This window comes from Cebus imitator, unplaced genomic scaffold, assembly GCF_001604975.1.
Source record: "Cebus imitator isolate Cc_AM_T3 unplaced genomic scaffold, Cebus_imitator-1.0 Scaffold486, whole genome shotgun sequence".
In the NCBI taxonomy this organism is placed as follows: Eukaryota; Metazoa; Chordata; class Mammalia; order Primates; family Cebidae; genus Cebus; species Cebus imitator.
This window is the reverse complement of record NW_016107801.1, coordinates 637,160-663,784: the sequence shown is the minus strand read 5'-3', so window position 1 is coordinate 663,784 and position 26,625 is coordinate 637,160. Positions and strand designations below refer to the sequence as shown.

Sequence of the window (26,625 nt, the reverse complement as noted above, 5' to 3'; positions counted from 1 at the left end):
TGCGGAGGGGAGGGGTCGGGACTGCGGAGGGGAGGAGAGGGGCTGCGGAGGGGAGGGGCTAGGCTGCGGAGGGTAGAGGGCGGGGCTGCGGAGGGGAGGGGCTGGGCTGCAGGGGGAGGGGGCGGGGCTAGGAGGGGAGGGGCGGGGCAGCGCTGCCCGCTGGTGCTCCCTCCCACGTGGCCACAGGCCGAGCCCACGCCCAGTCCTCTGTTCTTCGCCCCTTTCTGTCTCCAGAGCCCCATACCCCCCAGGATCAGGGAGCTGGGCAAAGTGGGCACAGGGCTCCCTGCCTGGCCCCTCCAGAGCTCCTTCTGGGACCAGGTGCTGAGAGGGAGGATGTGGGTCTATGGGGAGGTGGACTGTGATGGGCAGAAGAGGCCGGCTGCCCCTCACCCCGAAGGAGAGGCCCGTGAGGGCTGTCGGAAAGCTTGTGCTCTCGGTCCCCCAGGATTTTCCTTTCTAAGAGCCTACAGGGGTGTGCTTGACGGCGAATAAACTGCACGGCTTTGAAGCGTACAACTTAAGAGTAGGCTGACAGAGGATGCACCTGTGAAACCAGCCCCAGTGGGGACAAGGAACAGATCTGTCACCCCCAGAGGCTTCCTCGTTGCAGTCCCGCCCCTCCCGGTCCCGCTGGCCTGGCCGAGGTCCCAGGCGACGTCTGCGCTTGTCTCTGTCGCTGTAGCTTGTTTTCCTGAGATGTTTTACAGGTGAAATGACATCCTAGCCACTCTCTACTGCCTGTCTTCCTCCTATTTCAAGGGTCATCATGTTGTACTGTGCACAGCGGTTCATTTCCCTTCACTGCAGAGTCATACTCCATGCGTGGACAGGCCACAGCGTGTGTCCACCCAGCAGAGTCGTACTCTGTGCTTGGAGGCCACAGCTGTGTGTCCATTCAAGTGTCAGTGGACATCTAGGTTGCTTCCAGCTGGGGCCATGACACACTGGGCTGCCATGAACATCTGTGCACAGGTCTTTGTGTGAACAAATGGTTTAATTTCTCCTGGATTAATATGCAGGGCTGGAAATGGCTGGATTGGTTGGTAAGTAGGCATTATTAGTCCGTTCTCACGCTGCTAATAAAGACATAACCCAAGATTGGGTAACTTATAAAGGAAAGAGGTTGAATGGACTCACAGCTCCACATGGCTGGGGAGGCCTCACAGTCATGGTGGAAGTCGGAGGATGAGCAAAGTCATGTCTTGCGCAGCAGTGGGCAAGAAAGCACGTGTGCAGGGGAGCTCCCCTTTATAAAACCATCAGCTCTCGTGAAACGTGTTCACTCTGACGGGAACAGCATGAGAAAGACCCGCCCTCATGATTCAGCTACCTCCCACCGGGTCCCTACCAAAACATGTGGGAATTCTGGGAGCTAAAATTCGAGATTTGGGCAGGGATGCAGCCACACCTTATCAGTAGGTGTGTTTTTAACTTTTCGTGAAATTGCAAAGCAGTTTTCCAACCAGGCTGCCCCACTTCATCCGGCAATGCAAGAGAGGCGGGTCCTCCACCTCATCGTTGGCACTTGGTGTCATCGTCCTTTTAGGTTTAACCGTTTTCCCAGGGGTGTGGTGACGTCTCATCACGTTTTGTTTGCATCTTCCTTACGACTAATGCCGCTGAGCATCTTTTCATGGGCTTATGTGCTGTTTCCACACGTCTTACTCGGTGAAGCATCCTTTTGCATCACGTGCCTGTGTTTTTGATTGGATGGTTAGTTGTGTTTTTACTGAGTTTGAAGAGTTCTCTCTGTGTTCAGAGTACAAGCCCTTTATCAACTGTCCGTGATGCATGAGAGAGCCTATCGCTGCTGTAAGATAATTGCACAAACGTAGAGGCTTACAATCACACAAAATTGTTATTTTACAGTTGTGGAGGTCAGAAGCCTAAGAACAAGTTGTTGACAGGGCTGGGTTCCTTCTGGAGGCTTCCAGGGAGAACCTGCTTCCTGGCCTTTTCCAGCTTCCGGAGGCCACTGAGTGAGAACTCACAGCCCCTCCCTTTGTCTGCAAAGAGCGTGACTCCAATTTTGGCTTCCGTCCTCACTGCCTCCTCTTCCTCTCTGACCCTAACTCTACTGCTCCCCATTTAGAAGGACCCTGGGGATGACATCAGGCCCACCCAGAGAAGCCGGGATCATCTCCCTGTCTCATCTGCATTTTGCCAGATAGGGTTGCTGGCTTGGGGGCCATTCTTCCACCTACAACATATGATTTGCAAATACTTCCTCTGAGTCTGTGGCTAGGAAGAGTCGGTGATGTTAGGCTGCCTGTTCCTCTGAAATTGATTCTGCAGATACAATGCTGTCTAAATAAAAATCCCAGCAGCCTTGCTTTTGTAAAAATTGAAGCTGATTTTTCAGTTCTTTTTTAAAAAAGGGGGCTGCTGGGATTTTCATTTGGACTGTGGCTTTCTTTTGATCCCTCTAACACAGTCTTTTAAACAGCAGAACTTTTTTTTTTTTTTTTGATAAAATCTTGCTCTGTCACCCAGGCTGGAGTGCAGTGGCCCAATCTTGGCTCACTGCAACCTCTGCCTCCTGGGTTCAAGTGATGCTCATGCCTCAGCTTCCCAAGTAGCTGGCATTATAGGTATGTGCCTCCACGCTGGGCTAATTTTTTGTATTGTAAGTAGAGACGGGGTTTCACCATGTTGGCCAAGCTGGTCTCGAAGTCTTGCCCTTGAGTACCATCAGGAGCCACTGTGCCCAGCCCAAACAACAGAGTATTTAAATTTTGATACAATCCATTAATAATTATTTTGCTTTTAGAGATTATGCTTTTAGTATCCCAACCAAGAAATCATTGCCTAACCTCAATCTTTTCTTCTGGAAGTTTTATATTTTTCTATTTCCCACTGAGAGCTATGATCTATTTCAAATTAATTTTTCTATATAATGGTGAGGTAGGGATCAATGTTCTTTTTGTTACATATTCAATTAGTTCAGCATCACTTATTAAAAAGTCTAGCTTTTCTCCACTACATTTCCTTTGTGCTTTTATCAAATATCAATTTCCACATCCATATGGGTCTATTTCTAAAATCTCTATTCTGTTTCATTGTTCTATTTGTCTGCCTTTACATCCAAACAACCATTTTCCTGATAGTGTTGCTTTATAATAATTCTTGAAATCAGGTAGTATTGACCCTCCAAATTTTTTAAAGATGTTTTGGCATTCTACATTTTGTGTTTTTCCACAAAATTTTAGAATCAACTTTAATTTGTGTTAAAAAAAAAAAAAGCTGCTGGGATTTTTAATTTCCAATAATATCTTGTAGTTTTCTGAATAGGTCTTACACATATTTGATTGGATTTATCCATAAGCATTTTATATTTTCAGTGCTATTGTGAAAGGTGTTTTAAGTTAATTTCTGATTATTCATTGGTGATTCACATTTGAAGAAACAATGGATCTGTATATATGGAAGTTAATAGACTACAACCTTGTTAAACTCACTCTTTAATTCCGGTAGATTTTTCATAGATTTGATCAGATTTTCTACATAATCATGTCATGTGTTAAATAAAAAGCAGTTTACTTTTTCCTTTCCTAATATGCATGACTTCTTTTTCTTGCCAATGACACTGACTAGGACATCTAGTCCCTGCTAAGTGGAAATGGTGGGAGTGAAGACCTTCTGCTGCTCTTGATTGTACTAATACCATTCATCCAGTCTTGTACCATTCAACGTCATGTGAACTCTGGGGTTTTATTTGTGGATGCCCTTTGAAGCTTCCTTCTATGGTAGACAAGCCCCTGGAGGTCCCCAGGATCCTTGCACCTCACTGCTCATAGCAGGTCTGGTCCCTATTGCCCCCCAGCCCCCTTGAGTATAGACAAAATCTGTGATTTGCTTCTAACCAACAGAGTATGGCAAAGAGGAAGCTGTGTATGTGATTATTGCATAAATCGGTAGCTCCCATCTTGCTGGAGTCTCTCACTCCCTTGTCGGCTTTGAGGAAGGAAGTAGCTATTTGGGGAACGCCATGGGACAGGAACTGCAGGTAGTCTTTAGGAATCAAAGGCATCTTCCTACCAAAAACCAGCAAGAAAATGGATCCTTCATTCCTATTAGTACAATTCCAAGGATTTGCAGTCTGCCCCTAAATTGAGTGAGCTTAAAAACACACCATTCCCCAGTTGAACCACAGATGAGACCATAGCCCTGTCTGATACCTCAATTGTTGCTTTTGAGACTTTCAGTAGAGGGCCCCATTAAACTGTGCATGGACTCCTGACCCACAAAAACTATGAGGTAATAAACGTGTTCTTTTAAGCTGCTAAGATGTACCAATTTGTTACACAGTGATAGAAAATGAATAGATTCTATTCTTCATTTTCAAGAGCCTTTTTTATCTGGAATGGATGAAGACGTTCAGATCTTTTTGTTTCTTTTGAGGTGATCATATATTCTTTTTAACTTGGTCAGAGGGAGAATTACATTGATTTTCTTTTTTTTTTTTTTTTTTTGAGACAGAGTTTCACTCATGTTACCCAGGCTGGAGTGCAATGGCGCGATCTCGGCTCACCGCAACCTCCGCCTCCTGGGTTCAGGCAATTCTCCTGCCCCAGCCTCCCGAGTAGCTGGGATTACAGGCACGCGCCACCATGCCCAGCTAATTTTTTGTATTTTTAGTAGAGACGGGGTTTCACCATGTTGACCAGGATGGTCTCGATCTCTTGACCTCGTGATCCACCCGCCTCGGCCTCCCAAAGTGCTGGGATTACAGGCTTGAGCCACCGCGCCCGGCCTGAATTACATTGATTTTCAAGTGGTAAACAAACATTCTATTCCTGGGCTAGACCTCACTTGCTTGTGATACATTTTCATAGACTGTTGGGTTCAGTTTGCTAAAATCTGGCTTAAAATTGTTGGATCTATGTTGATGAGGACTAACAGTCTGCAGTTATTTTTTTCCTGCAATGATTTTTACCTACTTTTGTTATCTGGGGACTGCTGGGCTCATAGAAAGAGTGCTGAAGTACTTGTAACTTTCTGATTTTCAGAAAGAATGTGGGAAGAATTGCCATTATTTCTTCCTTAAATATTTGGTAGATTTCATTAGTGACACTGTCTGGGCATGGAGACTTTTTTGGTGGGCTCTTTATTCTGTAGACCTATTTCTTTGCGGACTGTCTTATCTGTTCCATTGGTCTATAAGTCTACCTTTGCATCAGTACCACATTATCCTGATAAACTTTCTTTATAATAAAAATAAAGACTTAACTACAATTTCAATTAATTTTATATGTATACAGTTTTGTTTTGTTTTGTTTTTGAGATGGAATTTTGCTTTTGTTGCCCGGGCTGGAGTGCAATGGTGCGACGTCAGCTCACTGCAACCTCTGCCTTCCCGGGTTCAAGTGATTCTCCTGCCTCAGTCTCCCAGGTAGCTGGGATTACAGGTGCCCATCACCACACCGGCTAAGTTTTGTATTTGTAGTAGAGATGGGGTTTCACCATGTTGCCCAGGCTGGTCTCAAACTCTTGACTTCAAGTGATCCACCCACCTCGGCCTCTCAAAATGCTGGGATTACAGGCATAAGCCACCACGCCAGTTGTTCAGCTTATGTATTTCTTGAGTGACTTTGGTGGTTCAAGGAAATTGTCCATTTCATTTCTGCTGTTGAATGTATTGGCACGAAATTGCTTCAATATCCCTTTACATTCCTCCTAAAATGTGTAGAATTAGCGGTGAGGTCATCGATCTAATAATGACAGTTTGCATTCTCTCTCTTTTATCTCTTTTCTTCAATCTGAGTAGAGATTTATAAATTGTATTTACCTTCTCGAAGAATCAGTTTCAGGTTGTATTGATTTTCTGGTCTTTTTCATAATTATTTGTTCTCTTCTTTCTACTTTGGATTTAATTTACTCTTCTTTTTCTAGTTTCTTAAGACGGAAGCAGAGGCTGTTGACCTGAGGCCTTTCCTCCTTTTTAGTGAGCGTTTAGCCCTGTAATTTCCTCCCAAGGAGTGCTTTAGGAACACCATGCAAACTGTATTTTACTGCATTTTTGTTTTAATTCAATTCAAAATTCTTTCTAATTTCTCCTTTGACCGCTTTTGTGTCCTATACCTTATTTAGAAGAATGTTATTTAGTATGTAAATATTTGGGGGGATTTTCTAGACATCTTTCTTTTCTTGATTTCTAATTAATTCCATTGTTGTCCGAGAATATACTTTGTATGGCTTGAATCTTGAAAGTTGTTATTTTAGTGGTCGTGTTAGAATTTGTCGTAACTGACTTTCCATGATCACCATTTACCTTCCGGCAACATGAAGCCACTGCCCTCTGCTACAAGAGTCTCATGGCAGCATCGTCCATGTCCCTCCTCCTGGCCTTTGTGAGACGGTGGTCACGTTTGAGACCCCACCGATGGGACCCGATGGGGCCTGTCTGTCTCCTGTGCACAGTGCCACCTGTCCTAGAACAGCTGGCAACCTGAGGGTGGAGACCTGGGCTCAGGCACAGAGGGACCTTGTGTGGGAGGGAAACTTCTGGAAGAAGGCGTGATGGTTAATACTGACTGTCAACTTGATTGGATTGAAGGATGCAAAGTATGGATCCTAGGTGTGTCTTAGAGGGTGTGGCCAAAGGAGTTTAAGATTTCAAGCAGTGGGCAGGGGAAGGCAGACCGACCCTTAATCTGGTGGGCACAATCTAATCAGCTGCCAGCAAATACGAAGCAGGCAGAAAAACGTGAAAAAGCGAGACCGGGCCTGGCCTCCCAGCCTACGCCTTTCTCCCGTGCTGGACGCCGCCTGCCCTTCAACATCGGACTCCGAGTTCTTCAGTTTTGAGACTCACATTGGCTCTCTTTGCTGCTCTAGCTTGCAGACAGCCTACTGTGGGACCTTGTGATCCTGTAAGTTAATATTTAATAAACTCCTCATTATATATATATATATATATATATATATATCCCATTATTTCTGTCCCTCTAAGAGAACCCCAACAGGGGTATAGAAAAGGCCAAGGGTGGGACCCAAATTGCTGGGGCTGGATGCTGTCTCAGCCATGAGCTGGCCATGTGCCTTCTGGAACCTTCTGCCCACCTCTGGGCCTCAGCCTCCTTACCCATAACAAGTGACATGACCCCCTGGAAGCATCCCCCACCGACATTTACGCTGGTGCTTGTGAGGGCTTTGTTTTTGGTATGTTATCATTTGTGGGCAATTCTGAGTGCACCAAAGATTTCAGGTCTTCGTTTTCTAAAATGAATTTAATTATTTCCGTTTATTAAAAATCGTACTTAATAAAAGCTGCATTCTGCCTTCATTTTTGAAGTGTGACTTATAAATCTTATTATTCTATCTATTAATAACCACCTGTAAGGAACCTGTGAATGATTCTTGGTCCATTCTCTAACTTAGTTAACTAAACACCTTCAAACATTGTAACTGCATTTATTCATTTAATATACCACATTCATCCTTTAGTACTTTGTGTAACTTTAAAAAATCCTTCTGAATATGAACTGTTAGAAATATAATCATTTAAATTCACCATGTGATAAACTTGGAGTTCCAATAAACTGATTCAGTAGTTTGTACGAATTCAGTAAGGCTTCTGCAGAAATGCACTCTGTCAAATCAATACTCATTTGGCCATTTTCTGTTGAAGTTACCCTGCACCTGCTCCAATACACCAAATTCTCTTGACTATCACGAGTGCTTTACATAGCATATTTTTTTAGATTTCTGAACACTAAAATATTAATATAATGTCTTTGAGATTTTAAAGCCTTCTAGACTTAATTCTAAGTCACCCAGGTTTGAAAGATCCTCCTATTAAGAAGGACAAATAGAATGCACTTAAGGAACTTGTCCAAGGACCCGGAATTTTGGCTACTGGGGTTTCACTGGGCAGCTCTGGGGACCTGGCTCCTCTGCAGGTGACTTCAGGACTTGGGGGAAGATGCCCCCAAGCCATCTTCTTAGGTTCCATTTCTGCACCTCCGTGGAGCCCGTGTCTTCCCCAGGCTCATTCCTGGACCACATCCAGCACAGCCCTCAACACCACGGACCCCAGGGGGGTCTTGACTAGTCATAGTCTCAGGACCACGCATCTCCATGGGCATCGAAGGAATATCCAGTGGAATTTAGTTCTTTGCGTGGCTTTCCTGGGCTGGGGTCACAGTTAAAAGTCCTTCTACTGATCTTGCTAAGGAAGGAGGCACCCCAGCATCCCAATGGCAGCAGGTGGGGTGCGGCAGTGGTAGTGCAGGTGTGGCGCTGATTTTGTCTCTGGGGGGTCCTAGGTATACGGGGTCTGGGGCCCCACCTGCTACTGTCTCTGTCTCTAACCTGGCTCAGTCCCAGGTGACAGTGTGCCTCTGGGCTGGCTCCTCCCTGGGTGAGAGTGTGCCTTTGGGAGCTCTGCTCCCAAGATCAGGCGAATGAGTCGCCTTGGTAGCCTCTCTCCCCGAGTCCTTCTCACCTGATATTGATGGCCATGGTACTATAGATGGGAACAGCCGAGATGACGACGCTATCCTAAATGGTAGGAGCTGAAATGAACCTGCGCCCTCAGTAGGCAAGGGAACACAGGCTCAGAGGGGCCAAGGGACTTGTTTTAGGACACACAGTGCTGAGGAAGTAAGTCTTCCCCTCGGGCAGGGTGGGCTGTAAGGCCAGAGTTCTGCTCCAGGGATTGTCACTGAAGACCACAGCGGCCTGCAGGTGGGTTGCCTGGCCTCAGGCTCCAGGGCTCCCCTGGGCCCTAGGAGTGAAATGCGCCTACTCTCACCCTCCCGACAGGCTCAGCCCCTCAAGGCCTCCCCCTCAGACGTGCACCGGCGTCTTAGTCCCCCAGGCTCCCCACCCTGTCTCCCTGCCCTCACGTTTGTGTGCCACTGAAGTGGGAAACCTAGCTCTACACACTTCCCCAGGAATCGGTGGACACATGTGCATTTTCCTCTCCTTCTGGCCCTGACATCCTGCCTGGACCGCCCAGTGGCAGTTTCCAAGGCTCCTGAGGAGCGTCCCAAGTCCACTCATGACATGGTGAGGGTTGCTGTGTAAGGTCCAGCCCAGTGGCCAATGACCAGATCTGGCTGTGAGGACTCCAGGGATTCGGGCAAGGGAGAGAGAACTCTTTGAAGCAGAGCATCTTTAGCAAACCCTTCCTTGTTCCCGTCCTCAGCTCCTGGTGTCATCGGCTCACCACTGAACAAAGGTGGGCGGATGGGCCTGGGCTTTGTGCAAGGCCACAAGCGAGTCAGCCTGTTCCCTGGGAATAGACCATCCCCTGCAGGGATGAGAGATGCCGTGGGATCCCCAAGGGGAGGGTGGAAGGAGCAGCCCTGGAGATGACCCCGTACCTCCTGCTGGCGTCACCAAGCCGGCGGAGAGGAAGCGGCTGTCACTCGGAAGATGAGAAATTGGAGTCTGAGGGAGGCTGGCCTCTCCAGCCCTATAAGAGGTCAGGGACCTCTTGAAGCAAAGACCAGAAGAGATGGAGCTAGACAGAGCTATGGGGGTCCCGGGCCCTGCCACCCTGCTGCTCACCCTCCTGGGCATGTCCTGGGCTGTCCAGGCAGCAGAAACCTGTCCAGGTGAGTCACTTCAGGACCTCCTCTTGGAAACTTCTCATCCCCAAAAGCTGGCAGCTTCATGACTGGCAGCTTCCTGGCTTCCAGGCCTTGCCCCAGGCCATGTGGTGTGTCATCTGTCGAGACAGCAGCTCCGCACATGTCGTCTGTGTGAGCAGACGCAGAGACCCTGAATGCATGCGGTGTCTCACAGATGGGGTGTCCTCTGCCTGCCCGCCCGTCACCGAAACAGTGCAGGTTTCCAGCCTCCCCGGGCCACATGTCCTCTAAGCGTAAAAGGCGCGGTCGTGGTGTTGTGAGGGGAGGAGGGGCTTGTGGCGCCAGCTGGGCAGGCAGCAGTCAGGTGTTCCACCATGACCGCCATCATGGGGAGACAGAGCGTCAGCAGGGATGGGCACCCAGCACTGTGGGACGTTTCCATCCAGGAACTACTGGGCTCTGAAGGTGGCAGTTCCCATGGTGTCCCTGACGTGGCACCATAGGAGTGGCACTGTCCCCGCCAGTTCTGGCCCTCCTTTGGGGCTCCCAAGAGGACACTTGGGTGCCCAACCACGGGTTCCAAAGTATGGGAAGGCAGGTTGAACATGCGGACCCTGGAATCAGGTCCTGACTCCGTCTACCTGACGGAGGGTCAGGAGTTTGTGATGTTTTCGATGCCTGCAAAGACTCCTGTTGGGATGTCTGCAGTGCTCAGGAGGAGACACGGCTCTATCCGCAGCAGAGCTGGGGCTTCCGGAGCTCAGGGGTGCTGCGGCCAGCACTGCATTCCAGGAGAGATCCTGGAGGGTGACAGGCCAGGGACAGCAGGGTCACTTGGAAGCTCCTAGTGGGTAACTGTGGAGTGGTGGAGTTAGGACAGCATTATTCTCCTCCTTAAACACTTCTGGAGCTTCTAAATGGTCAAATAACGGCACATGTAATTTTTATAATACACCATCTAACTTGAATTGGAGATACCTAATTGAAAACGACGAAGCTGCCTTCCAGGTCTAGTTTTGCACCAGCTAGTTCTGTGTCCTTGAAGGACGCCTCCCTCTGTGGAGGGACACGGTGGACCCACAGGAGCCCATCCACTCTCAGCTCTGTTCACAAGATTGGGCGTAGGAGTCACGTTGGTAGCCTCTCTCCTGGTGTCCTTCTCACCTGATATTGATGACCATGGTACAACAGATGGGAACGGCTGAGATGACGAGGCTATCCTAAATGGTAGGAGCTGAAACGAACCTGCGCTCTCAGTAGGCCAGGGAACAGAGGCTCAGAGGGGTCAAGGGACTTGTTTCAGGGCACGCAGTGCTGAGGAAGTAAGGCTTCCCCTCGGGCAGGGTGGCCTCCAAGGCCTGGTTTCTGCCCCGCATCTCCTTCCTGCCTGACCAGTGCTCAGGAGGTAAGGACAGACCAAGAGCTCACCAGAGCAGGAACACCCAACGGAGGGAGGTGGCTGTGGCTGCAGCCATCTGCCCATTCCTGATGTCATCAAGGTGGCAGGTGCCTTTCGGTTGAGTGGTGTGTCTGTGGCTCAGTGGAGTATTCAGGCCCAGGTGACACTGAGTGGCCATCTGTGTTTCTCTGCAGAGGTGAAGGTGGTGGGCGTGGAGGGCTCCGACAAGCTCACCATTCTCCGAGGCTGCCCGGGGCTGCCGGGGTCCCCAGGGCCAAAGGGAGAGGCAGGCGCAAATGGACAGAGAGGTAAGTGTGGGCCGGGTGGGGAGGCCGGACATGGCGGGGGCACTGGCTCTTGCTGTTTTTGAAACTAGATGCTGAGCTGGGCAACGCCCCCACCGTGGCACCTAGCTCGAGAGCCTGGGTCAGACCCTGCTAGAGACAGGGATGTAGCCGACTCCCAGGGCCCAGCAGGGTTCTGAAATGGGGGAGCGTCTTTCTTAACTATCCATGAGCTCACGTGTGGACACGCTTCTGTAGTGCTGTCTCCCCGTCCTTGACCCAACACCAGCTTTGCTCGGCCACTGGCACGACTTCTAAGTTCTATGTCCCTCCACCTTCTCACCTGAGCCCTGAGGCCACAAACTCTTCTCCGCCTGCCTCAGATGAGGAAACTGAGGCTCAAAGAGTCCAGGGATTCCCCTCCGTGCTTACGCCTGAAAAGAAAAGGGCTGGGATTCCCCCCGTGGTGTCTGGATTTTCAGCTCCTGGCCACTGAGTGGACAGCAGAGTCCCATGAGGTCTGGGTCCTGGGTCTAGAACCTTCTGGTGCAGGATGGGCAAGCCCAGGTGGGGCCTCGGTCACTTCGTAGTGAGCAGGGTCATGGTCATGATTGGAAATTACAGCTGCCAACTCCAGGGTGGACCCTTTGGTCCTGGCTAGGGAGTTTTGCTCAAGGGAGCTTTGTCTTTGGAAATTGCAGGAGAACCTGGACCCCCTGGACCCCCTGGGAAGGCAGGACCACCTGGGCCCAAGGGTAAGGAGGGGACCAGAGTGAGGAGGGGCTGCAAGGTCCTTTCAGCCAAGGCTGCAGAGGAATATGGGCAGGGCTTCCAGGGCTCCATCCAGGGCAGGGGTCTCAGTATAGGGGAGGGGTTCTCAATGTTGTGGGGGTTCTCAGTTGGGGGAAGTGGGGTTATCAGTGTTGGAGATGGCTTCTCAATGTCGGGGGAGGGGTTCTTGGTGTGTGTGTTGGGGGAGGGGTTCTTGGTGTGTGTGTCGGGGGAGGGGTTTCCAATGTGCAGGTTGTAGGGAGGTGTTAACAGTATGGAGGGAGAGCCATCAGTGCCGGGGAGAGCCGTCAGTACCGGGGAGAGCCGTCAATACCGGGGACAGCCATCAATACTGGGGGAGCTGTCAATACCGGGACAGCAGTCAATATCGGGGAGAGCTGTCAATATCAGGGAGAGCTGTCAGTCAATATCAGGGACAGCCGTTAAAATCAGGGAGAGCTGTCAATATCAGGCGGAGCTGTCAATACCAGGGAGAGCTTCTGGGGTGGGGGCAGGGAGTTTTGGTGTGGGAGGGGTTCTCGGTGGGGGTCTCTGTATGGGGAAGAGGTTCTTGTGTAGGGGAAGGTTTTCAGTACTGGAGCATCTGCCCTGTGGGTGTGTCTGAGGCGAAATCCTGTCCCTCTAAGGTGGAAGTGGCCTTGGGAGGGTGGGGTGGGTGTGTCTGCTCACCTCTCTCAGTCCCACTCAGCCCTGGCCTCTGTCCCCGAAGCACGAGGTCCTGTCTGGTCCCCTCCTCCTGACGCCGCCTCAAGGCTGTATCTCTAGTCAGCACCACGTGTGGGGAGCAGGCCCCGGGGGGCCTGGAGAACCACACCAACCAGCTCTCAGCACAGAGTTTGTAGAAATGCTCTGCTTTAAAATAAATAATTTTCCGACATATTTTCATGAGGAATACCTTGAAGAATCAGAGAAAGACGCAGTAGGAAATTGAAGCTCCCTTTACTCACTCACCCTTACCCACGGACCCACTCAGAATAAGACACCCCCTACACTCACCGCACCCCGGGCTCAGCCACGGGTTGTGTCTAAAGGTAAAATACGCAGTTTGGCGCCCAGACCCCAAGCAACGCTGTCCCATCATACTACTGCGTCTACCAAGATGGGCTGTTTGCAGGCCTTGGGGTCCCCGGAGAGACCTGAAGATCCAGGCTCCCTCTGGTTGGCACATGGAGGCCTCGACAGTCTCTGGGATGGAGGCCTCTGCTTCCCTGGGGACCTCCGAAAGGGGTGCGTGTCGTGGAGGGGCCAGTGTGGGCCTCCCTTGAGGGAAGGAAAAATGTGGCCCATGGAAGCAGGCTCAGGGACTCCCTGAATGGACCCCCACCATCTCCTCCTGGAGAGGCCCAGAAAATGGTCTCCACATTTTACACGGTATCTGCGGACCAATGGGGGCTCAAGGGCTCTGATTTCCAAACTGTGACATGTGTGTCCTCTCTCACCCACGAACAGGAGCACCTGGGGAGCCCCAGCCATGCCTGACAGGTGACTGACCACCCCACGCTCCCCCGGCGCTCCACCCACGGCCTGTGGCTGCCTTTGTCTGGAAGTCCAGGGTCATACGATGCCATCGCCAGAAGGAAGTGACAAATACAAGCAAAAGACAAAGGCGGTGTGCCCATTCCCTTGTCCCTGAATCATTTAAGAAAGTGACAAATATTGTCCAGACAACTTCAGTGCCCTCCATGGCAATTTTCTTCTACCTTCTGCTTTACCCCAGAAGGCTGAGTGCCCAGGAGCCGAAGGAGGGGGTGACACAGGGGGGTGGGAGTGTCAGGCAGACTGGGCGTGGCCAACACAGCTGCATGGCCCTGAGGGCCGTGTCCCCGTCCAGGCCTCGGAGTCCCGCTCTGTCCACACAGTTGCCTGTGGCCCTGCTTCTCCCTCCCGGGCCTCCCTCCCACTGCCCCTGCCCTGCCCAGGGCTCCCGTCCTGCAGCCACTCCCCGGGTTCCCTTCCCAGGCCCACGCACCTGCAAGGACCTGCGGGACCGGGGGCACTTCCTGAGCGGCTGGCACACCGTCTACCTGCCCGACTGCCGGCCCCTGACCGTGCTGTGTGACATGGACACGGACGGAGGGGGCTGGACCGTGAGTGTGGGGGGAGCTGAGGGGCCCTGGGCAGGGGCGGCCAGCCTGGGAGTCCCAGAGGCCAGGCTGCACACCTGCTGGGAGAACACTCTGGAGTTCTCTATCTCCCTGGATGGGGACATGCAGAGATGATGGGGGGTGACCCGTGGGTAAAAGTCCAGGCTGTGGGGGCGGCTGGGAGGGGCCGGTGTTTTCCTGCTGTGCGGCCTGGGGCTTGCTGCCTCCCCTCCCGGGCCCACCTTTCCTCGGAACTTCATCTTCCCGTGGGGTCTGCGAGCTGCTGGCCCGGCCGTGATGCTCTGCCATCTGCACGTGCTGCTCCTCTGGAGGGCGGGTCCCCCGCGCTGTGGGACGTCGGCCTGGCCCCTGGCTCCATCCCCCGGCTCCTCCACAGGTTTTCCAGCGGAGGGTAGATGGCTCCGTGGACTTCTACCGGGACTGGGCCGCGTACAAGCAGGGCTTCGGCAGTCAGCTGGGGGAGTTCTGGCTGGGGAATGACAACATCCACGCCCTGACCGCCCGGGGTAGGGCTGCTGCCGGGGGTCGGGGTTCGGGGGCCTTGAATGGAGGTGCCCCTGCCCCTTAGGCCTGGGCCGCCTGGAACATAAGTGCCTCTTGGCCCGCAGGGCATTGGGCCCTGAGCACACGCAGGGTGGCACTGGGACCCCCAAGGGCTGTGTCCCCTGCCGCTGGCTCTGGCGGCGTCGGGACGGGAGAGGGCTGGAGCTCTGGGCTGAAGCCTCTTCTGGTCTCGGCCCCACCGGCACCTTAGGTCCTGAGTGTGGGAAGGAGGGACCCAGTGGCCCCGTAGTGGAGTTAGGGCCCAACCCCAATTCTGCCTCTAAGCCTCGAGGATTTGGGAGTTGAGTCTCGCCCTGTGGCTCAGCACCCCCAGCGGGTCAGAGCCGCGCGGGCCCCGGGGAAGCCTCAGTGCTCTCCACGCCCTNGGCAGGCCCCGGATCCTCCAGCCCCGCCTGCACATGCACCCCACACCAGCCCACCCCGACCTGCACCCACCAGGAGCATCGGGACGCTCTGCAGTCCCAGCCCCAGAGGCCTCTGCCTTTTCTTCCCTCTGCGCCGGCCAGATCCACAGGACCACAGGTCCAGGTCCCCTGGCAGACGCCCTAAGAAGAAGCAGGGCATGGCCTTCATAGTCTTTTATCCCAAAGAAAATTAGAGTGTACCCCAAAGGCTGGGTGCCCAGGGGCTGAAGGTGGGGAGACGCTGGGAGGGGGGATGGTCGGGCAGACTGGGTGTGGCCATCACAGCTGCATGGCCCTGAGGGCCGTGTCCCCGTCCAGGCCTCGGAGTCCCGCTCTGTCCACACAGTTGCCTGTGGCCCTGCTTCTCCCTCCCGGGCCTCCCTCCCACTGCCCCTGCCCTGCCCAGGGCTCCCGTCCTGCAGCCACTCCCCGGGTTCCCTTCCCAGGCCCACGCACCTGCAAGGACCTGCGGGACCGGGGGCACTTCCTGAGCGGCTGGCACACCGTCTACCTGCCCGACTGCCGGCCCCTGACCGTGCTGTGTGACATGGACACGGACGGAGGGGGCTGGACCGTGAGTGTGGGGGGAGCTGAGGGGCCCTGGGCAGGGGCGGCCAGCCTGGGAGTCCCAGAGGCCAGGCTGCACACCTGCTGGGAGAACACTCTGGAGTTCTCTATCTCCCTGGACGGGGACATGCAGAGATGATGGGGGGTGACCCGTGGGTAAAAGTCCAGGCTGTGGGGGCGGCTGGGAGGGGCCGGTGTTTTCCTGCTGTGCGGCCTGGGGCTTGCTGCCTCCCCTCCCGGGCCCACCTTTCCTCGGAACTTCATCTTCCCGTGGGGTCTGCGAGCTGCTGGCCCGGCCGTGATGCTCTGCCATCTGCACGTGCTGCTCCTCTGGAGGGCGGGTCCCCCGCGCTGTGGGACGTCGGCCTGGCCCCTGGCTCCATCCCCCGGCTCCTCCACAGGTTTTCCAGCGGAGGGTAGATGGCTCCGTGGACTTCTACCGGGACTGGGCCGCGTACAAGCAGGGCTTCGGCAGTCAGCTGGGGGAGTTCTGGCTGGGGAATGACAACATCCACGCCCTGACCGCCCAGGGTAGGGCCGCTGCCGGGGGTCGGGGTTCGGGGGCCTTGAATGGAGGTGCCCCTGCCCCTTAGGCCTGGGCCGCCTGGAACATAAGTGCCTCTTGGCCCGCAGGGCATTGGGCCCTGAGCACACGCAGGGTGGCACTGGGACCCCCAAGGGCTGTGTCCCCTGCCGCTGGCTCTGGCGGCGTCGGGACGGGAGAGGGCTGGAGCTCTGGGCTGAAGCCTCTTCTGGTCTCGGCCCCACCGGCACCTTAGGTCCTGAGTGTGGGAAGGAGGGACCCAGTGGCCCCGTAGTGGAGTTAGGGCCCAACCCCAATTCTGCCTCTAAGCCTCGAGGATTTGGGAGTTGAGTCTCGCCCTGTGGCTCAGCACCCCCAGCGGGTCAGAGCCGCGCGGGCCCCGGGGAAGCCTCAGTGCTCTCCACGCCCTGCCTCCATGGAACCCAGACCTCCTTCCAGCCCCTGCCCCAGTTCCCCAGCTCCCGCGTCTGGAGGCAGAGGGCCCTTCTGCCGGGATCCTGAAACCTTCCTCCCACAGGAACCAGTGAGCTCCGCGTAGACCTGGTGGACTTTGAGGACAACCACCAATTTGCCAAGTATAGATCCTTCCAGATGGCGGGCGAGGCGGAGAAGTACAGGCTGGTCCTGGGGGCCTTTGTGGAGGGCAGTGCGGGTGAGTGTCTGTGCTGGGCCTCGTGGCCTGGGCCTCCGAGGGGGGTTTGGAAGTGGAGAGAGTGTGTCCTGGCTGCCTTGTGGAAGAGGCCTCGCCTCTCTGAGCCTGGGTTGTCCATCTATACCTGCGACATTAACGTCTGTGCTCCGTGTGGCACACATCAGTGTGCGGCAGGTGCTGAAACCCCAGCAAGGACATCAGTAGGAAGGAAGTGTCTGCAGAGCAGGGACCTATGCACAGTGACAGCAGCTGACATCTCTGCGGGGCGTGGCTGGAAGGGGTCCGCCATGGTGGAATCCAGAGTAGGGAATGATGATCCTACCTCCTGTCCTTCTATGAAATAAACACACTACACATTAGGTGGCAGGGCTAGACGTAAAGGCAATTTTCTAAGGCCACTGCCAACAGCAGGGCAGTCTTCACTGAAGTCATGGACTGTACTCCTTGGATTGTGCAGTGAACAACCTACATAACCGTACATGGAAGACCACCAGGCCAGGCCTCAGGTGGAAAGACTTATTCTGCCGATGACATTACTGCCTGTAACGACGCTCCCATTTCCTCCTGAGCAGGTGATTCCCTGACGTCCCACAACAACCAGTCCTTCTCCACTAAAGACCAGGACAACGACCTTCATGCCCAAAGCTGTGCTGTGATATACCAGGGAGCCTGGTGGTACAAAACGTGCCACGTGTCAAACCTGAACGGTCGCTACCTCGGCGGGGCCCACGACAGCTTCGCAAAGGGCATCAACTGGAAGTCGGGGAAAGGGTACAACTACAGCTACAGGGTGTCGGAGATGAAGCTGCGGCCCGCCTAGCCCGGTGGGCGCAGGGTCAGGACGCCCCGCATGCACGCTGGTGGGGGTGGGGTCGGGAGCTTAGCCCTCGGGTTCATAAAAGAAACACGTGTTGTGATTCCAAATTGCGTTTGTCTTGCTCTGCGGAAGAGGTTCAGGTCCTGCTGTTTCCACCATCGGCCCCTCCAGATTGGCGACATCAACTCATCTCAAACCTCCGTCTTTCCTTAGCAGAAAAGAGGGTGTTTCTGACTATCCAGCACGCACCTTCCTTAAGAACAAATACAAGACTTTGATGCTGTGATGGGCTCAGAGTGCAGCCCTGGTCGGGGGCCCTGGCAGGATAAACCCATTCTGGGGCTCGTTAGCCGGGTTCCTCTGTGAGCTGGATGGCGGGGGCTGAGAAGGCGCATCGGAGAGGAAGTTTCTCCCGCACTTGAGATGCCATTGCTGGTCCAACGGCCAGCCCTCGCCCCCCAGCCGCAGCCCTGCCCACGCACCCCTGCCGCCCAGGCTCCCTGCCTGCCCCGGCCCCCCAGCCGCAGCCCTGCCCACGCACCCCTGCCGCCCAGGCTCCCTGCCTGCCCCGGCCCCCCAGCCGCAGCCCGGCCCACTCACCCCTGCCACCCAGGCTCCTGCCACCTGCTCTGCTGGGTGTTCATGGAACCTGCTTACCACTTCCTCATGAGCAGAACCAAGAGTGACTGTGTGCCTGACTCCCTCATCAAAACGCAGAGACCGGTTAAATGAGGCAGGTGCGAGCGCCAGGCGCTCCTGAGGCGGGAAGAGCCCTCCCCTTGGCCCTGAGTGTCCGGCGCAAAGCCGGCCTGCAGCGAATCCAGTGCAGACAGCCCCTTCCACCGCTTCTCCCAGGCAGGCCGCTTGCAAGAGAGCAAAGTGCATTTGCGCAGGAACTTGTGTCTGCCAAGAACGGGGCCTGGCCCTCTACTCTTACCTCCTCCCGATCCTCCTGAGGACCTGTTCCCTGTCCCCGGTCCCTGGCCAGCTCAGCCTGGAGAGGCTTTTGGAGGCTCCACACCCCAGCCTTGGCCAGAGCTGACTCTCAGATGTCTGTTTGGGCCCCGATCCCTCTCATGACAGCGCTGCCCTCGTCCTTTGCCCTCTACTCAGAGAGGATCTAGGAGGGACCGAGGAGGCCATGGTCCCTCTCTGAGCTTTTCAATGCTGGTCCCCTCCTTCCCCTCCTGGGTCTCGGCTGGTCTAAGCTCCACACGAATCATGGAGAGCTCTGCGTGTCTGGGTCTTCCCGGGGAGGAGAGTACCGTTTCCTCTGAGCTCCTGGGAGGGCTGCGCCTTGAAGATCAGGACGCAGCGCCAGCCTCACCCTCCGTGATCCATCCCCACCTTCTCTCCTCACTCTGGGTCCAGGGCCTGGGTTGAGCCAGGACAGGAGGAAGCAGGGACAGCCCTGGGCGTGACACTTTCTTCCTTCTGGGACCCGTAGGAGGGGGCCACACCACCCACCCCGGGGGCTGACCTGTCCTCAGGATAGAAACCAGCAAGCTGACAAATCTGAGGGTCTACAACTGAATGAAGGGGTGCTGCCACCAGGAAACTAGACACAGACATCTCCTTCCTCACAGACCTGGGCCCTTAGCTTCTAGACAGCATTACGATTCACTGACAGGTGCTGACTTTACGTCAGCCTCCCCTCTCTGCGGCCTCACACTGCAGCCGTTCACGGCCACTCAGCCTTCTAGGGCAGCAAAGAGCTCAGCCCCACACCCGGCCACGGTCAGAATCAGACCCGTCGTCAGGACTCCCCTCAGTGCCGTCCACCCCCGAGTCTGGGCGTTTCAGCCTCCAACAGGTGAAGAGAACGTGCACCTCACACCCCCATAAAGGGAGGTCCTGCAGATTTCCCCCAAATCTTGACCCTTGAGTTCTGGAAAGGGGTCCTTCCCGGAATGTATTAGAGCATTATTCTGAAAGGCAAAAAGGCCTTGGCGCCAGTCGCCCCGCCTGGGGCCCTTTGGTCCCTGGTCCCGTTCAGCTGCCAGTACATGTTTATGGAGACACTGGCCACGTGGCGCTGTGTGTGACGTGTGCTCCCAGGGAGGTCTCAGAGTAGAGCTTGACTCCTTCAAAAACAAAGTCTCTCTCTGTTTCGGCTGGTAAAGGGTAATGGCATTTGGTCTGCACAGACCTGGGCTGTGGGGCTTGATCAGTTACCTGACCTCTCTGAATCTTCCTTCTCGTGTGACATGGGATGGCAGGGTGGATTTGAGGACTCCGGGGAGTGAGAAGAGGACACCAGGTTTGCAGGATGCTGAAGGGTCAGGAAGCACAGCCCAGTATCACCCCACCGCCCAGCTGCCAGTCCTCCTGCTAGGGCACCCCCCGCCCAGCTGCCAGTCCTCCTGCTAGGCCACCTCCCGCCCAGCTGCCAGTCCTCCTGCTAGGCCACCCCCCCTCCAACTGCCAGTCCTCCTGCTAGGCCACCCCCCGCCCAGCTGACAGCCTTTGCCCGTGAGGGCTCGGCTTCTGTTCGGACCTTTCCCTGGGCGCAGGAGTCCTTGGCTATAGATTTCTATTGTGGCTCCAGTCCTGCCTGGCTTCCCCCCACACCTCCTGTCACCTGCCTGTCTCCTTGGGCTGGGTCCAGCCTGTTCTGTTGAGGGTGCTGGGAGCTGTGCCCTGGGATGGGGCAATGGGCAGGGATGGACCCCGCTGTGTATCCAGACCTGGGAGAGAGCGATGGAGCCACCTGACTTGGGCTGGGCTCCAGCAAAGGCCTCCCTCACCTGCTGCCCACACTAGCCAGGGCAGGCTCCCTGGGGTCAGAGCGGAGGCCAGGCTGTCTGCCTTCATTGCCTTCAGAATCTGCTCGGGGGAGAGCTGGCTGTCTTCTCTCTGTCCTGGCCTGAGGGACACTGTCTCCCTCTAATAAGCTGATTATTGGGAGCTGTGACTGGCAGGCACCCAAACCCTGAAGCCAGGTGGCTCTCGCCTCCGTCTACCCAAATCTCCATGTCCCTGCCCCTTCCCTTCACCGATGGATTCCACGTTCTTCCAACGACTCCATGCCTGAGTGCAATTCACAAAGAAAGAACTGGGAAGGGGCCATCGTGTCAATTCCAGGCTCAGCTGGCTCTGGGCGGAGCATGATGGTGCTCACTGAGTGCGGGACGTTGTTTTAGGCTGCATTAACACAGGCCTGACATCTACAGCAAGGAGGATGCCACGCTCGCCTCTGCAGAGGTCACCCCACACTTGCGCCCTGCGTTCTGAGGTTTGCACTTTACGGCAGCCAAGGAGGAAACAGTGCCGGCTGTGGGAGGGAGAGCTGGAAACAGCATTCGGGGAAGCGGCCGAAGGCAAACGCGGAGTAACAGGCGCAAAACGTGGCCTGCCGCGGGGCGTCTTGGGAGGTGACCCCATGCTAGGAGAACATCCCTGTGCTAGGCCCCTGGGCTCAGGGCTCCTCCCATCTCGTTGTCCCCAGCCTCTCTGTGTGCCTCTTCTGGTCCCTTCATTCCTCTGTGTCCTAAGCTGCTTTCCTCTCCCAGTAACCTGTGGTCAGAAAGAGTGAGGTGACCAACTTGTCCCAGTGAGCCTGCGCCTGCCCAGTTTTAGCACTGAGTGTCCCATCTCCTGGAAAAGCCCTGGCCACCGAGATGGTTGGTTGTCTCCAGAGGAGTCTCAGTGGCCCCAGTCATTTGCAACAGAGAAAAAAATCCCCAAAACCCTTGATCCCCTATCCTCAAGGTCAGGGAGGACACAGGCTTTCAGGACACCCACCTGACAGAGCTTCACCTCTTCATGTCTTCACTAGAGTGACACTAATCACTTGGTGAAGAAAGACTAAGCCAAAGCCTTCTGCCACTACCCCCGTGGAACATCAGCTGGGTGCACAGCTCTCTCCGGAGTACAGGGCAGTGAATTCCTGCTCCAAAGACGCCTGTCCTCTCGCCAGGAGAGCGAGGCATTTTCCAACAGCATCAGACAAACAGCCTAAACAGAAGACTCAAGGCAAAGGCTCTGGCGAGTTCTTTCCTGTTTCTTTCCTCCAGGCTCAGCCTGAAGTCTCCTGAATCCTTACAGGACTCAGAACTCCTCAGTGGCTCCCTCACTGCCTGTCTGACCTGAGGGAGAGGCAGGCAGGGTGACTCTGCAGGCAGGGGCTTGGACACTGGATCAGATTGAGGGCGAGCTTTCCGCAAGACACACCCACCAGCGTGCCATGTCGGTTTACCATTGCCACAGCAACACCCAAAATGACCGCCTGTTTCCGTTGCAATGACTTGATGACCCAGAAGTTACCACCCTTGTCCTAGAAATTTCCACACAAACCACCCTTAATTTGCATATAGCTAAAGGTGGATGTACGTAAGCCTGCAAACTGCCTCTGAGCTGCTGGTCTGGGCACACTGCCTACGGAGAGCCCTGCTCTGCAAGCAGGCTGCCTTGGCTGCTGCTGTGTCGGCCACTTCAGCAGAAGTTGCTGTTTAATGCAACCAGCTCACCCTTGAGTTCTTTCCTGGGTGAAGCCAAGAACCCTCCTGGGCTAAGCCCCAATTTTGGGTTCACCTGCCCTGCGTCAGGTGGATTTCCAAATTTAAGTGCAAATATGGACAGTTCACATCCCAACCCACACACAGATGGCAAACGCATGGCGAAGACGGATGCTCGTTACCGTATGTGCTCCCATCACTGCAGGAGGCTGTCTCATTATTGTTGTTTATAAAAACATGCCTTGTGGCGTTGAGACAGAGGTGATGTCACATATTCACCAAACCTGCATTTTCCCCTCCTGAAGGTACAAGAAGCCTCCTTTTCTAAATCTCTCTTGCAGTTAGATGAGCCTATATGATGGACATTTAGTCAATGGGATGGTCACACAGATTATGCAGACCCCTGCCTAAACTGGCCCCCCAAACCTTCTGTCCCATGTCCTGGTGGAGAACCCCAAAGCCCTCTGTAAATCTGCATTGCACCATGTGGGTCCCGCATGGCTGGACAAGGGGAAATGATGACAGTGCCGTCCTGAGCGGCTGTTCGTCACAGCAGCTACCGGTGCTTACACTGACTCAGGCAGAGATTGGTCCCAGAAGTGCAAGAATGTGGCAGCATATACCTAAAATCCAAGGCACGGCCCAGCCGCCACATGGGGGGTGGGGGGCCCCAGAGTTTTGTTTGATGAGCATGTTGCCGTCAGTAACTTGGAAGGCAATTCCCTGGCACAGCTCTTCCAGCCCCAGGGGAGCAGCTTGACAAACAGAATTTCCAGTGCATGTTTACTTTGATTGGCTGCCTGACTAGGTGTTGCAGGAGGAAGAAGAGCTTAGGAAAGAGCTCAGCGAGAGGAATGCGATGGACTAAAGCGTCTAAGAACCAGAAGTCTTGCAGAGCTGGGAGATGCCGGAACACTGCCAGACTCCAGACAGTACGAGATGAGATTTTAAAAGCACCAGGGTAACAAGGATCAATGGTATGTGTGGTTTTGAACAGAGTGACTCGGGTTTGTAGTGAAGATCCTTCCTGTTTGAGCCTGAAAACTTCAAGGAAGACTTCTCAGATGAGAGATACAGGGAGGCCTGGGGCTGAATTAGCAAAGAAGTGCATCCAACTGGAGTCAAATAGGAACCAGATTTCTATCTCAGGAAAGAAGATACCCAGAAGAAACCTGGTTTTTGGAATCACTGCAGGAGCGGTTCTCGTCACCGTGCCCTGCACTGTACTGTGACTTGGGCAAGAAACAAGCTTGCCTTGTGTTTCAGCCCTGAGGTACTAGGGCTCCCTGTTACAAGAGCTGCTGTTCCTTGTCTTTACAAAAAGGTGGCCCAGTCGAGGAGAGGAGAAAGCTGCATTCTCCTCCTGGTCTGAAAACCTACTCTGGGCTTTGCTCCAAGCTGGCCTCCTACTGATTTCTTTAGCTGCACTTGAGGTACATAGTTTGGTTGTCACTGTGACTCATCAGCCTGAGGCCATATGAGGGGGGGCAGCCAACTGTCTGATTTCTGCAGCTTTACAGGAGTTTGGAAGCCCACCCGCTCACCCCAAGGTGTGGGGAAGCCAGCAGAGCCAAGGACAATCTGGAGATGTCCATCTGTCCCAAGGTAGCAAACTGGGCTTTCCAGGATGGGATCAGTGGTGTACGATTTAATTGGGGTTGGAATATAAACCTGAGAGCTGGAAATGAAAGGACAGCCGCCCTGGGGGACCCTGCCGCCAGAACTCCACGCAGTGCCCCTGCAGCTCCCAGCCAAAGAAGCTCACTGCTGTCATGAGCAGCCACCAGACTGGTGTGGTCTCGGACGGTGGTGACTGACACTGGAAGGGCTTCCTCTTGTCAAATGCAGCTCTACTTCTCCATAAAAGCTAATCTCTGAAGGGGACCAAGTGACCTGTATGGCGGGAAGCCCAAGGTTATGTGCCCCATACCGTCAGGAACAGCCTCTCTTGGGCTGATGGCCAAGACATGCAAGTCAAGGGCAGAACACACATCCAAAAACAAAACCCGGAGCGGCCGTCACATAGCCAGCATGCGCGGTTATGACGGATGCTCGGCGCAGGGGACACCTACCTGCCTGGCTTCCAGCTCCTGTTTCCCTGGGCCGTGCGAGCCTGGATTCTGATCGAAACCTATTTGTGTTAATTTGTTTATCTCTTTTCCCTCCCAGGATTGCTGTCTTCTTTAATATACGCTTGCTCTGATGAGCCAGAAGGTCTCCAGGTTTTATTTGCTTGCACTGAAATTATCAAGGCTTCTACTTAACTCTCTGAAACCAGCACATTAGTGTTCCTCAACCTGACTGTCCTTGGGAGCACCTGGGGAGACTCTGAAAAATACAGATTCAGGGGCCCCATCCCAGACCCTTAGAACCGAAATCTCAGTGGGCGATGCCTGGAGCCCTTCCTCTCCTCTGCTGATGAGCTGTGGTAGGAAGTCACACAATAGCCCATCAAATGGAGATGACAACTCGGCCCGCCTCCCACCCCATCTCCAGCCTTCTGTGGGCCGCATGTCCCCCGGGCCCCACCCATCCCTCAGAATAAAGGAGACAGTGATCTGCAACAAGGGCATGTTCAAATTTTTTTTTTTTAAACACAGAATAAGGATCAGGTTAATCACAGTGAATGTTTACAAAAGGCGATGTGGTACTATGACTTAAGTCTGTCTCATAAGTATCACTGATGACACTATATAAACCGAAAGAAAAGCTTAAATTAGTAAACTTTGAATTAGTAAGCTCACCAGAGAACTTGGAAAACAAATGCAACGTAAGAGAAAAAAACGTGTACATAGAAGTGTTAATTGCTGGCTAGGATGTAAGTAAGCAACAGCAGCAGGAAACACTGGAGCTACAGATTACAAGTCTTCACAATCACAGGATGTCCATTCCTCACATGAACACTGATGAAATGCTCAGTGTACAAACTCTAGTAACCTGGAAAGCTAAGCGTAAAATTAGAACCTAGAACTGGAAGTGCAGACGTCTACTTCCAGTAACGATGGGTTAGAAAATAAGGCCAAACTTCCTTTTGAAAAGAACAAGCTGGACAAAGTTCAGAGATACTCTTCGTAAGCATTAAAGATAACCAGAGTAATGAAGAATTACCAGAATGAGATTCAGCAGAAATAGAAACCCAGAGTGGAGCTTCTGTGAGTATCTTTGCCTGGAGTCATTCACCAATCAGAGAAAAGCTTTCAAGGCTGTGCAGGAGTTTTGTCAACTCAGCAGGCTGAAGTTGACCAAGGTGCAGGTTTAGAGCCTGCCAGGGATGAAGTTTCAGGCTAGGAAATGTGCACTTGAGCCTGACAACTACACATATTTGTGTCCTAGCGGTGAGGGTCACTTGCACGTAAACCAGCTCTCCCCCTAATTGCAAACAGGTTTTAAGTCACAGGGGTGCCCAGACCACCTTCTCGTGGTCTGGAACTGGATATTAGAAACTTCCGGAACACGCCTGGAAAAGCACGTGAAACCTGTGTTGGAGGAAGACAAGATATTGCTAGGTTTCACGTTATCCAAGTCAACCTTTAAAAAGCAAAGTCCGTGGCTTCGGTGGCAGTCAAGGTGGCTGGTTAGCATTCTACTCCTGTGCAGCAAATTACCACAAACTGCACCCGTTCATTAACTCACAGTTTTGTGGATCAGGGGTCGGAGTGGGCTGAGCAAGCAAGGTTCTCTGGTTAGAGTCTCACAAAGCTGAAGTCAAGCCTTATGCTCAGCTGGAAAATCTGGGGAAGAAGCAGCTTCCAAGATCATTCAGGTTGCTGTCAGAATCCAGTGTTGTGTGGTTTTAGGAGTAAGGTTCCCGTTTTCTTGCTGGATGTCAGCTGGGGGCTGCTTTCAGCTATCGAAGGCCACTCTCAGGTTCTTTCTACATGAGCCTCTATCTTCAAAGCTGGAAAAAAAGTATCAAATCATCCTCATGCTACAAATCTCTCTGACTCCTCTTCCGCTACCTGCCAGAGAAAACTCTCTGCATCTAAAAGGCTGCCATAATTAGATTAGGTCCACCCAGACAATCCCCTTTTTGAATGAACTCAATGTCAACTAATTAGCTGTCTTAATAGCATCTCACAATGTAACATAACATGATCACTGGCGGGATAGCTTGTATTTATAGCCCTGGGAAAACCTTTGGGGTCGGGTTGCGTTTTAGAATGACACTCCCACAATGGAGCAAGCCCACGGCAGCACATCAAGCACTGGACAAAACGCCTGATGATCTGAAAAGTAACAAAGACAGATGGGAGAGGGAACACGACATTTTTGTAAATAACCCATACAGGGAAAGCAAAAGAGGGCTTGCAGTCTAAACTCAGGTGCATTGCCTGCTGAAACAACAAAGCCAACATTTTCCCAGAAGACTTTAAAAGAATCTCGTAACATAATACTCCAAATGTCCTGGATGCATCAAAAATTGCACAAGGGATGCAAATAACCAGAAAAACATAAGCAACTCTGAAGGAAAAGGGCGGTCAACATCTCCCAATCCTGA

The 26,625-nt window shown here is 53.5% G+C and overlaps 1 protein-coding gene across 5 annotated transcripts in view; it reads left to right on the top strand.

The window, feature by feature from the left end:
* Window positions 1-17,773, top strand: part of LOC108292287 (ficolin-2) — a 26,674-nt gene extending 8,901 nt beyond the window's left edge. The window contains exons 1-8 of one of the 5 annotated variants that reach the window (XM_017513080.2): window positions 9,409-9,566; window positions 11,136-11,249; window positions 11,927-11,980; window positions 13,467-13,499; window positions 13,977-14,104; window positions 16,059-16,188; window positions 16,719-16,853; window positions 17,426-17,773. In XM_017513080.2, the coding sequence (XP_017368569.1) occupies window positions 9,467-9,566; window positions 11,136-11,249; window positions 11,927-11,980; window positions 13,467-13,499; window positions 13,977-14,104; window positions 16,059-16,188; window positions 16,719-16,853; window positions 17,426-17,673 (942 nt within the window). In that variant the 5' untranslated portion in view covers window positions 9,409-9,466 and the 3' untranslated portion in view covers window positions 17,674-17,773. Of the gene's footprint in view, window positions 1-9,408; window positions 9,567-11,135; window positions 11,250-11,926; window positions 11,981-13,466; window positions 13,500-13,936; window positions 14,105-14,498; window positions 14,629-15,190; window positions 15,665-16,058; window positions 16,189-16,718; window positions 16,854-17,425 lie in introns of those variants that run through there. The other 4 variants (XM_017513074.2, XM_017513078.2, XM_037732978.1 and 1 more) reach the window with 4 other exon arrangements.
* The last annotated feature ends 8,852 nt before the right edge of the window (window positions 17,774-26,625 follow it).